General features: G+C 49.8%; 1 protein-coding gene across 5 annotated transcripts in view; it reads left to right on the top strand.

Annotated features, from left to right (window-relative positions):
- Positions 1–2,797, top strand: part of TNNT3 (troponin T3, fast skeletal type) — a 13,410-nt gene extending 10,613 nt beyond the window's left edge. For 3 of the 5 annotated variants that reach the window (XM_036875940.2, XM_036875937.2, XM_036875936.2), the window contains 2 exons: positions 1,054–1,094; positions 2,586–2,797. In XM_036875940.2, coding sequence (XP_036731835.1) covers positions 1,054–1,094; positions 2,586–2,640 — 96 coding nt within the window. In that variant the 3' untranslated portion in view covers positions 2,641–2,797. Of the gene's footprint in view, positions 1–480; positions 522–1,053; positions 1,095–2,585 lie in introns of all 5 variants that reach the window. The other 2 variants (XM_036875939.2, XM_057506743.1) reach the window with 1 other exon arrangement.
- The last annotated feature ends 10,214 nt before the right edge of the window (positions 2,798–13,011 follow it).

The following is a 13,011-nucleotide window of genomic DNA, read 5'->3' as shown; positions in this document are numbered from 1 at the left end:
GTGATGTGCCTCTGGCTGAGCTCCTCCAGGGCCCCAGGGGAAGGGCTCACACCCGCAGGGCACTTGCCACAGCCATCCCTGCTGGCCACCAATACAGAGGGTGCTGGGTGCCAGGTTCTGGTAACTGGGAGGCTCCTGGCCCCTCTCAGGAGCCCCGTCTCCTGGTCCTCTGTGCCTCAGTCTCCTCACCTCCCACAGAAGGAGGGGCCCCCAGGAGCACCCGCATCCCTGCGGGCCAGCAGCGTCCAGGGTCAGGACCGAGCTTCTCCCTCTCCATCCCCTGGGAGAGCTGGCCCTCACGGAGCCCAGACGGGCCCCTCTTGTGGTCCCAGAGTTAAACCAGGGACCAGCGGCCCCTGACGCACCCACGCACAGCCCTAGTGGGTCTAGGGGCTGGAAGAGCCCAGGCCAGCCCAGCATACCACAGGGCCCAAAGCCTCAGCCGCCCACCCAGCCCCGAAAACATGTTGGTCTTTCTAGATTATGAACATGCGGGCCAGAGTGGAGATGCTGGCCAAGTTGTAAGTAGCCGGAGTCCACTCTGGACCGGGCTCCTGGTGTGCACTGCACGGTGCGTCTCTCGCATGGCAAAGTCTGGTCACTGAGGATGTTGGCGGCAGGGGGCACCGAGGGGGCAGAGGCCCTCCTCCCCGCTCGCCCCCTCCTCCACACTGCCTGCCACTGGAGGCTGGGCTGCTGTCTTTGCTGGCAGGGGGCAGGGCCTTGCCTTCCCAGAGCCTGAGCCTCCACCCCGGCAGTCAGGAGGACGGAGCCGCTGGGGACAGGGGCGGGAGGCCCAGCCCCCCGAGCTCAGTGCCCCCAAGGGCCAGGGGCTCTGTGTGCAAGCCTCACCTCCTGGCCGCGCCCCCTGCCCCACATCCCACCGCAGGTCGGAAGGTAAGTGGCCAGCCCTGGAGCTGCTGTGTGTCAGGGTCCTGGCCTCCAGTGCGGGCCGCCACATCCTGATGGCCGGAGGAAGAAGGGAGCACGTGGGCCTCGCGCGGCGCCCAGGCCTGCCGGGCCTGTCACGGTAAGTCGTCTGTGTTGTTACAGATCACCAACCTTAGGAGCCGCATCGACCAGGCCCAGAAGCAGTGAGTAACCCCACCCACCACTCGCTCTGTGCCAGGGGACATACCCCACAGGGACCTGGTGGGTTAAGCCAGTCCCGGGGGCAGCCAGCCCTCCACAGAGCAGTAACATGACTAACATGCCTGCCCAGCCCTGCACCCTGGGCACCCCCTCCCTTCTCCCCCAGCCCCAGAGCCCCAGGAGGACGGCAGATGGGGGGTGGGGGCACGAGCCCCTGGGGAGTGTCGCCTCAAAGGTGGCCTGGGACAGGCAGTCAGGTGGTCTGGGCTTTTTCCCCAGCCCCCATTAAGACCCTGGCTCCCCAGGACGGGGAGCCCTCTGTTCTAAGTTCACCCCAGGGTCTGGGTGACCCAGTACAAGAGCCTCTCAGCCTGAGAGCCCACACCCAGGGCCACCGCTCTGGGACTCTGTCCCCAAGCCTGGTCACTGAGCAGGTCCACAGACCACAGAGCGCTTGGTCCACGGGACTGCCTGGAGCTGGGAAGCTCAACAGGAGCTCTCCCCCATTTCCACTGGCCCTGCCTCTTGCTGCCCTCAGGGTTGGCCTCCTCCTCCTGGGGTGCAGGAGACTGGTCAAGGTGACACCCTTTCTTCCCCGGGCTCTGTTGTGTGGGACGGGGTTGTGCAGGCCCCTTTAAGAGTGGGCCATGTGGCAAGGTGTGCCTGTGCATGTGTGTGTGCACGTGTGTGCAGTGCATGCCTGGAAGGTCCTGCAGGGCTCACGCTGCAGGCATGGCCTCCATCACCAGGCCTCCTCCTGAGGCCACCTTGGGTTCTTCATGGCCTTCTGCACCCGCCCAGTTGTCCCCAGGAGCCCAAATACAGGGCACCCCCTCTGGTCCCCCTGCCCACTGCTGCCTGACCCAGCACGAAGCTCCCTTCTGGCTTGCTGAGGGCCTCAGACAGACAGGGCAGGCTCCTTAGAACCTCCACCCTTTGGGGTGGTGACCTCCTGACTCCAGGGTCAGCTCTGACGGGTGACTGAGGGGCTGAGACTTGGGACTGAGACAGAGGGAGCCAGGTCCCGAGTCCCTGGGGCCCTGGCCTACCAACCTGGAGTGCAGGGCCTGAATAGCCCCTGCCCCAGGCTTCCCTGCCCCGGGAGCTGTGACCTGGTGGGGCACAAGCCCTTTAACTGGGAAGTGGGAGCCACCCGCAGGGCCAGCATTTCAGGCAGGTGCTGCGTGTGCATGAAGTAGGACTCTGGGGTCTCACTGCCCTGGGAAGGGGTGTCCCAGGCTTGCTGTGCCAGCCCCTCTCCTAACCACACTAACCACCCGGCACAAGGCCACCTAGGCCCAGCCAGAAGGCACAGGTGAGTCGCTGGTGCTTGGACTACAGCTAGTAATGTATGCCAGGGCCCTTCGGGGACAGGCCAGGTCCCTCGCCCTGGCAGCAGCCTGAGCAAGCAGAGCTGCCAGGGGCTGGGGAGGAGACTCTGTCGGGGACCCAGACGTCTCGATGCTCAAGACCGACTTGCTTCCCATTTACAGCAGCAAGAAGGCCGGTGCCACCGCGAAGGGCAAAGTCGGTGGGCGCTGGAAGTAAAGCAGCCAAGGAAGGCTCCCAAGGCAGAGACTGCTGGGCACACAGCCCACATGGCAGTGTCAGGCCCCCAGGCCCACTCCCAAGCACCCCCAGAACCTCTGTGCTTGCTGCCCCCACCCCCTGGGGTCTGCGAATAAAGCTGTCAGACTCCCCTGTACCAGGTGTGCACTGGCTCGTGTACGGGGGTCCTGGGGGTACTGCAGGAAGGGGCTGGGGAGGGCAGAGGCTTCGGGCTCCTGCTTTGCAGCTTGGGGCCTGAGGGACAGTGGGTGCTCGTCTCAGGAGTCAGCTCAGGTGGAAACTGTGGTCTGACTGTGCGTGGTGCTGGGCCCCACCTCCCCTGCCCAGCCTGCCAGAGACTTCCCCTTCTGTCAAAGCGCTTTCACTGTGCCACACCCTTCTGTCTGCTTTCCACCGCGGCCGGGGTCTTTGCTCCCCATGAGACGCCTACCACCTGGGTCAGCTCTGAAGCTGGTTTGCAGGGCATCCAAAAGGGGCCTGAGCACACTGGGAGACTTCAGGGATGTCCCTCAGGAACGCGGTGCGAGCACAGAGTCCAGACAGGGCAGGGCCAGGGGACCCCCAGCCTGAGGGGCCTCACACCTTCGGGGGAAAGGACCAGAAAGCACATTTCAGTGGGGGCAGACACGGCAAACAGACCCTTCTTTCTATATCAGAAGGGGACACAGTGTAATACATTTGAAAATCCTGACCAAATAGAATTATGGAAAATATAAATCACAGAAATTGGACGGAGGTGCAGAGCTTTGCACAGCAGCGTATTCACAAGGGAAGCTTTCCCGAGTCTGTGGCCACCCTGCAGGGAGGCCCTGCAGGCGAGAGGGGAGTGGGGCGCCCCATTCAGTCTGGCACCCCGACAGCAGAGGAACCCTCAGGTAGCGTGGGCATGTGTGGGCACCCCCCCACACACACATGTCCATGCCTCTCACAAACACTTACTGTGTGGGCAGTCCCAGCATCCATCCAGGCATGCCCTTCTGCCCACATACATAAGGACGCACACGACCCCCATCCCCCACCACATACACACCCAGAGGTGCACCCCACCGCCAGCCCCAGCACATGGCCCCTCAGATGTGCACCCCATCCCCCATGCCCACCCCAAGATGTGCACCCTCACACATGCCCAGACATGCCCCCCCTCACTCCCCCCAGATGTGCACTCCCCCACTCCATAGACCTATATGCGGCAGGTGTAAATACACTCAGTGTGACCGGTGTGCTTTGCTGCAGCGATGCAAAGGCAAACACCACAGTACAGCAAAAGATGGGCCCCACCGACCCGGTTCTGACAGTCGATGAGAGGCCAAGCTGTCTGGGGGACACAGTCAGCACATGTGGGTGGCTTAGCGCACTGCAGGACAAGCCAGGCAGGGGCTGCCGCGGGAGAGTCAGACAAAGCAGTGAGGCTTCCTGGGGAAGCTGCCCGAGTGCGTGCAGGCGTCACGGAAGCTGGCACTGACGAGGACTTCCAGCCAGCCCCAAGCCCCAAGCACGACTGGGAACGTCCCAGCTGCGGGTAGAATTTCCAGAATCTCTCGCCTGGCCTTCGTGCACTCCGTATCAATAGGTGTTTCCAAAGGGGTGGAGGGAAGCAGTTCGTCTCCGTATCAGTAGGTGATTAGGTGCAGGAGTGAGGGCGTATCTGGACCAGAGAGGAAGAGTGGAGCCCCTTTTTGCAGCAGGGTCACGAGACAGGAGAGCAGAAGTGGACAACTGCTTGTAAACAATAAATGAGTTTCTCCACTTTATTTCACCCTCTGACTGATTTTGGTTTCAAACGCATTTTGCCCCAGGCTGGGAAATTTTCCCCCCACCCTCACCCCCGGAGTTACCCCAGCCCTATAGCCCTCTGCAGCCAACTCAGGACCAGAGGAAGGCCACTTACTAGCATATATTTGGAAATGTAAAAGCACATGATGGGAGGAGGGGGAAGGGGATTAAGTGGCACAATAATTCGCGATCGTAATAGAAGTTGGTCACAGGGACGACAGTGAGACAGACACCGTGGGTTTAGGCAGAGTAGGGTGAGGGCCTCCGGAAAAAAGCAAAGCAAGATAATTACAGTCAGGACAATGTAACAATGTTCAAAGAAGTCCCTGTCGAAACTCCGTGTTAAGCATTATGCAAAGTCAGAGTCACACTAATTCTCTAGGGTAAGATACCAGACTAGGAATATAGACATTCTTCAGTGAAATCAGTTAAAGCTGGAAAGGCCAGGAGCAACTTAGCCTGGAATGTTTGAATGTTCCTCAGATAAAGAAAAGTATCTCAGCATAACCTGTGACTTCATTGTGTCAATTAGAACATGACCCTAAAATTTAACTTATCCTGCTACAAGGCCCAGCTTATTTTTAACTGTACGTATATGCTGTGTTTCTTCTCTAACCCTAATCAAGTCATCTGCAACCAGGGCAAAAGATCAATTTGGTGAGCAATGCCAACTATAAACAGCCCAATAAGTCAAGAAGTAAGATTTTTACCACCCTCTTTAGCAAACAGACAACAGCCCAGTCCACCTTGGGGGGCAGGACAGGCGGTCTTAATTGATGTGCTCCCAGAGGGCAGCTGCTATCCGGAGAAAGAATCAGAGCAGCAGATTTCTTCTGTTTACTCATATCAAAAATGAGCGTTTTTTTTTTGCACTCAATAATTCTTCAAAAATCCCTAACCCTTTACCCCCATTCCTCAGTCATGCTTAAAGACCCTAGACAATGCACCACCACGTTATCTCTTGTCCCCTCCTGGCGTGAGCCAGGAGCTCTGTCCTCTCACTGTATCTCTCAATAAAAGCCCCCAGCCTGGCTCTCCCTACCTTGGGTATTTGCTCAATTCATTCTTCGACTCCACAAACAACAACCCCAGCATCAGTTCCACAGGCAAAGGGCTGCAAGGGGCAGAGGCCCCACGTCAGCCAGGTCACCTCACTGTGCTGTGAAGATGCCCTGCAGCCATTCCCACCTGTGTCACAGGACAGAGCACCTCACTCCCCATCCACAACCAGGAAGAAAACCGGCCTGGAGCGCTCAAAGCAGATAACCCGGTCTGGCTCAGGTTGTGGAAAATGAATCTTTAAGGGGGAATTTTAGGCGTGGTCAGGACTAGCTAAGACTGGAATAAACAGCTAAGTGAACACATTTTAATATCAAACATAAACTGATGCAAAATTAGAATTGGGTTTTTGTTCTGAAAAAGAAGTGTCCTTGGATCATCGGTCTGCTCTTGGCAAGATACTGTAAAAAGTTCTTTCTTTACTGTTAGAAATGGCACAAAACTAAATGTGATTTATTCCCAGAGGAATTAACATTTAAACAAAAAGGTACTGACAAGAAGCCTACATGTCAGAACATGTACCAGACAGGCATTCCGGCTGGTCTGGGCAGGGACACTGGGAGAGAGCGGGCTGTGCGGCACTTCAGAAAAATGCAGAAGTTTTGAAGCAGCCAATAAAATTAAGACAAATGTAAAGAAAGCCTAATATGGATATAACTTGCTTAGACAACATCTGGGAAAGACTGTGAACCCCAGATACTCAGCCAGCGAGGAACCAGGGGAGGGGCTGGCATGCTAAGGAATAAACTGCTTGTTGTAACCGCCCTGAGTGTGCCTGCTCACCAGACCGCTCCTGCAAGACTGCTGTTAAAGCCTCCCTCTGCTCTGCTCTTTGACTCTGGGTCCATTTATCAAGGTTGGACCAGTGAGCATGTTTCTCACAGTCCCCGTTCTGCTTGCCAACTTGGGGACCCTCACTTTCAAGTGCACTTCTTAAATGATCTTATCTAATCTAATCAAGACGTTTCTCACAACGGCCATTTTACGTTCCCCTGAGGGCTGGCAACGGTTTGGTAGGACCCTAGTCACAAAGTGAGGGCATCCCACATTGCTGTCCAGTCCTATTTGGGGGCCCCCAAAATGATGGTCACAAGACAACAATCTCATCTAATTCCAGGTTGTCTTTAGTGAGATGTTGTCATCTCTGTAGATATTTATCTCTTCTGTAGAGATAGGGACCGTTGTTCTGAGGCACAAAATAAACAGGTGTGCCTGGGTTGGTGTGCTTCATTTTTTAGCATTTAAGGATCCCATCTTTATTTACTCATTTATTTTTAGCTAAAGTCTTTGGGTCTCTCAGAGCCAAACTAATACCTAAACAGATGTTGGGGGCTGGGCGTGTTTTCAGCTGACCTCACTGTGTGGAAACTTTCTTGAGATCAGCAGGCGACCTGGTGTCCTAGTGTCAGTCAAACCCATTCTGTGCCAGACTTACCCTAACATGGTATCTTGAGTTAGGTAGGGGCAAGCTTTTAAGTGCTCTATCTATGCCCACCGAGTTTTGCTGCTTTCCTGGTTCCGAGAGGCCCATCAGCCATAGCCTTTATCTACACAAAACAAGACAGACGTGCAGCTGAGCACGCCACGCCAGCGGTAACCAAGAGTTATTGCTGCAGACTGGCCAAGAGACCGTTGTGGCACCAGCAGAAGATCCCGACCTGGAGCTGGGGGTGGGGAGAGCCCTGACCTGAGGTCAGCAGGCAGGGCTGGGTTTCCACCAAGGGGAATTGCAGACTGAATCGAGGATGGGGGGCTTGGGTTGCAGGTGGAACCATTTGCCTGCTCAAGCCGACTGGTCCCATAAAAGAAAGCTCCACACAGAGTGGAGCTTGGAACCAGGAGAGACTTACTCACAGCCTTTGGAAATGGTGAGAAAGACGGAGAACTCAAAAAGCATCTGTGGTGCCATGCCTGTGTTTCTCGCTGTCCCTGAATGCCATCAGAAGTTCCCCTTTGGCCCCACCACTGCTACCAAATTTGCTTTTAAATAAAAGAAAAGAGAAAAAGAGTAACCTAAGATCCTATTGGCTTTATTCAGCAATTCATGAATTGGACAGCATCTCACTAGCAGGTAGAAAGGAGCCTGAACAAAATGGGAGGCTTTTATAGGCAAAAGGGGACAAGGACACAAGGCCAGCTCGCTCCATCTGTTTTTGGGGGACAGATGGGGCAGTTTATCTCACTGGTGCTGACTAGGAAATTCCATATTTATTGGTTTAGGATTCCATTCCCGGGAGAGGTTGAAATGGCAATGAGCTTAGGTTATTAAGTCTCAGTTTGGTGACATGGGCTTAGCATGAGTGACTCCACTTTCGACCTGTTGTCTCTTTCTTAACATGCTCCTCAAAAGACACCATAATCCAAACGAAATGCAAGCCATCTCTTGGGAAGAGATATTTGTAACACACATCAGTGATGAAGAGTCAGCACTGGACATCTGCAAAGAACTTTAGACACTGTTGGGAAAATGGCAAACAATGGAATAGAAGAATGGGTGAAAGGGTGAGTAAACAGTTCACAGTGGAGAAACTGAATGGCCAGTAAATGAATGAACAGTGGTAAGTGGGAAGCCACAAGATGCCAGTTCATACAAATGAGAGAAACAAAAGATAGATGCCAGTAAGGGCAAGGAAAGGCTCAACTTCACAGAAGAATTAGCAGCTAATAAATGCAGAAGGGGTGATAGAATGAGAAAAGCTCCATTTTGCAACTGTTAGTGTCCTAGTGGACAGACAGGCATTCTCCATGGCTGCTAAAATGGGTGAGCAATTAGTGGAGGACAGAAGATCCAGTCACCTGGTAACACCTAGGCAATTACTTATAAAGTTAAAAGGGTGCTTTGAAAATACACACACTGATGGGCAGCCCTGTACCCGGGCACCAATCTTAGCATCAGCAGTGGTGAGACAAGTAGGCACACCTGGAGATGAGTCACACCAAGGCTGCAGCATCTCCCAGGCAACATCCCAGCCCCCAAGTTCATCCTGAAGCTGGTCATGAGGAAGCTGCCTAGCAAGTCTGACTGTGGCGCTGTCTTCAAGACACCTGGCTCACTCTTCATAATAGTCATTAGCCTCAAAGTAAAAAAAAAAAAGTCAGAAAAAGTGGTGGACTAAGAGAGGCTACAGCATCATGACAATTAAATACGAGCATCGGCCTGGTCTTCATACCATATCCAAACACAGAAGCTCTGTCAGGAATGTTTTGAGACCCTTGTAGCAATGGTCTGGTCACGGAAATGGGGTCATGGGGAGCAGGTACTTGTTCTCAGGAAGACTCATGCCTGCAACTTCCTTTCAAGGCTCAGGAAGGGAGGGAGGTGGGAAGCAGACTAGCAGAATCAAGTCTGAAAGTGGCACAGAGCTGCAGTGGGGTGGTCACATGTCTCTGGGAGAAGATGCACCGAGACAGCATTTTGAGAGAGCAACTGGCCACAGCTGGCTGGCTTGGAGAGGTGTGTGGATTTCTCTCCTGGGTACCGACTGCCACTGGTAGTTATAAAAAGTCCAAACCTTAATCAAGAAGAGGATAGATAGGTCAACTGTGGAATGTTCATAAATGGGGTCTACATAGTCACAGCAAGTGACCCACAGCAATGTACAACCATAGGCCAAGTTTCAAAAACAGAGTATCAGGAGTGCTGAGGAAGTTGCAAGAGGAAAAATATCATATATTACTTACATAAACCTTTTTAAAATGTGGACATAAATTATGTACACTAGATGACACATTTCAGATAAACGGTCCCCTCCAAAGGGGAGGAGATTCTTTTGCAAAGCGTCTACCCAGGCCACCGAGACAGGGGTCACCATGTTTCATTTCTGAAGCCAAGTGGTGGGGAAGTAGATGCAGGTTTTTCCTATTTTTCTATGTACCTCCTGGTGTATCTTAAACAGTCCATACTTGTTAAACATCAGAGGAAGGCACTTGGTAAAAGTCAATACTTATATCTGAGAACAAAACAAGAGCCCAAGAAACTATAAAAACTATAAATAAGCATTTCCTGTACCTACCCTTGGTGGTGGAACACGAAGGCATTTGTGTCCAAGTCAGGAACCAAACAGGATGCCTGTTTTTGCCATTAATGTTCAGCCCTGGTCTGGAGACTGATGTTAAACGGAAATAAGACATATAACTTCTGGAAAGGAGAGACCAAAATACTACATTCTTAGGAGCCCCAGGAGAATCAGCGGAAAGAGCTTTCAGAATGAATGAGAGAATTCAGGAAAGCAGCCAGATGCAGAATGCATATTTTAAATCAGTATTTTTTATTATTTTCTAGGAACAACCAGTTAGAAGATAGAGTTTAAAAAAACAACAAGCACATCATTCCCAAACAAGAGGAAAAAAGAAAAACAAAGAGCCTAAAAAGACTGAGCAATAACCCCCTGAAGGAAAGTTCAGGGTCCATAGGAAGAAAAGGACAAACTTTAATGAGAAACATAAACACAAAATTTGAAGGAAAAAAAAAAAAAAGAAAGAAAGAAAACACACATCATGTTCTTGGATAGGAAGTTTGCAAAAATCAGTTCTTTCCAAATTAATGGATAGGTTTTCCAGATTTTCAACCTAATTCCTAATAGGATTTATTTGGAGGAGAGGGGAGAGCCAGGGGTGGAAGGCAGTTGGCAAGATGAATCTCATATTCATATAGAAGGAAAAATAGGCAGGGAGTTGCTAAGAAAAGTTTGAAAATTAAGAGCAGATTTCAAATGCGAAGGTAACACAGCTGTTGGGGGCTGGGGGCTCCCTGCGGACCAGCAGTCCAGCTAAGCTTCCTTTGCCTTAGCCTCCGGTCATCTTCACAAGCAGGTAAACATTCTCATCAACCACATTTTCCCAAAGAGCAAAGTGAAGCTCAGAGTAAGTGAGACAAATCCCCCCAGGCCACAGAGGGACTAAGCAGTGGGCCCAACTATAGGCCACAAATCATGACCACATATCATCTACTTTCGAAGGTTGTAAAACTCGTTCCAATTCTATAATACCTGCCAGCATGATACCATGTGTACATAAGACTATGGAAGCATCTAAGTCAATGAAAGGAGGGTGGTGGTGGGATGGCTAATACAGGTTGAGAAAAGGCAATGAGATTGTCACCCCACGCCAAACAGCAAAATACATGCCAGAAGAATTAGAGAGCTCGACGTGAAAAAGAAAGTGTTAAAATAAAACTAGAGAGACATGCAGGTGCGTATGTGTCTGCTTTCATGCTGGGGAACAATTCTCTAAGCTTACAAGCAATGGAAGCATTGTGGAAGAAAAGGAAAAGTTCAGTACATTTCACTCCTTGAAATTAAAAAATTTTTGTACATCGAATATTCACTGAAATTGGAAGGAAGATGATCCACTTGTAGCCGAGATGGAGTGAGATGGACCCGATTTATCCTCTTGCCCAAACAACCCAAAGAGAAAACAAAACAGAAAAAAGCACGCGAAGCAATGTTTTTTGAGACAGTGGCCACCAGGCAGTAGACAACAGTGGTCCCTGGGAGATGGGAAACAGACAGGTTGGGTCCTACACTTGCTTGGTTTGCTTCCTTGAGAGTTTCCAAGCTTCAGTGTGGGAGGGAGAAACTCAGGAGGAGCCCAGGAGGACCCCTGAGTTGATGAGATAGAGCTGAGGGTCTGGAGAGACCAAGGCAACTACAGCACAGAGCATCAGGGAAGACAGATGCACAGGGAGACCTGCAGGGGGCCCTTGAGTAGTCAGCAGGGCCCATGTCTGGGAGGAAACCGTCCAAGGCTGGAAGGAGGGTTGTTTCCCATCAATCAGACTAGAAAAAAATGGATAATTCACATGGCATTGAGTACTCAAAAAGGTCTTACCTAAGTAGTGGGAATGATTAACCCTGAATGCAGCAGACAGACCTGCCTTACAGACCAGGAAAAAGATGAGGAAGGATGAGACCATGTTCAGGTCTCATGGAAGAAAAGGAAAAGTTCAGTACATTTCACTCCAAGAAATTTAAAAATTTTTGTACATCAAATATTCACTGAAATTGAAAGGAAGATGCACCTGGAACAAACCTCTGGAGCATTTATAGAAATATAAAAATATCCCACACCTCTTAAGGGAAAATTTGCAATGTCTGGCATCTGATCAAAAGTTATCAAACAGGCAAAGAAGCAGGAATGTGCCCCTTAAGGAGGAGAAAAATCAATCAATTGATCAAAACCAACTGTAGTAAGTTAACACTGTAAACCAAAACTCCCAAAGCAACCACTTAAATATATGTAGAGTTACAGCCAAAAAGCCAACAAAATAGACAAACCCCCCATAAAAACTCTTGATTAATGCAGAAGAAAGCAGAAGAGGATAGAACAGATAGGCAGGGGGAGAAAGAACAGATAGGGAAATAGAAAGTGACTAAGAAGATAACTGACTTACACTTAACCACACAGATAACTCCATTAAATGTAAATGGTCTAAACACCCCAGTTAGAAGCAGAGATGGTTGAACTGGACTTTAAAAGCAAGACCTAACTACGTGCTGCCTACAAGAAACACATATTAAATGTAAACATGCAGATTGGTTAAAAACAATAACAGAAGTACACACAAAGCAAAAACTGATAGAGCTGGAAAGGGAAACAGGCAAATCCACAATTACAGAAGGGATTTCAATAATGAATCAGACAAGTAGGCAGAAAAGTAGCAAGGATATGGGAGACTTGAACATATCAGGGATATGCCAACCAACCTGAATGACATTTATAAAACAAGCTACTCAAATACACATTCTCCCCAAGTGCACATGTTAACATTTACCAGCGTAGACCATGTTCTGGGCCATAAAAGTGAGACTTAATAAGTTGAGAAGGATTCAAGTCACATGTATGAAATTTGGCCATAATGGAATTAAACTATAAATCAGTAATTGAAAAATCTTTGGAAAATTCTTGAATATTTAGGGTCTAACTAACAGACTTCTAAATAATCCACAAGTCAAAGAAAAATCAAAAAGGAAATTAGGAACTGTTCTCAACTGAGTGAGAATGAAAACAACATATGGGAATGTGTGGAATGCCTTTAAAGCAGTACTTAGGGAAAAGTTTAGACCACTAAATACGTATATTAGAAAACAAGAAAATTCTCAAATCATGACCTCAGCTCCCACCTTAAGGAAAATGGAAAAAGAAATGCAATAAACCCAAAGTAAGCACAAGGAAGGAAGTAATAAAGATCAAATAGAAGTCAGTGAAGCAGAAAACAGACAACTAAACATTAAAAAAAAAATCAACCCAAAACTTGGTTCTTTGAGAATATCAATAAAAATTGATAAACCTCTAACCAATCTTATCAAGAAAAAAGAATAGGAATTACCAATATTGGGAAGGAGGGAGGTGACATCATTACAGATAGTAAAATAATAATAGATAATATTATAAACAGCTGTATGTCAACAAATTTGACAGGATAGATGAAATGGACAAATTTCTTGAAAAATATAAAATACCAAAGTTCAACTTAAGAATAGGTAACTTGAGTAACCCTGTATCTATTAGACAATGGAA

The sequence above is a fragment of the Manis pentadactyla genome, chromosome 9, assembly GCF_030020395.1.
Source record: "Manis pentadactyla isolate mManPen7 chromosome 9, mManPen7.hap1, whole genome shotgun sequence".
Lineage (NCBI taxonomy): Eukaryota > Metazoa > Chordata > Mammalia > Pholidota > Manidae > Manis > Manis pentadactyla.
This window is presented reverse-complemented; position numbering and strand designations above follow the sequence as displayed.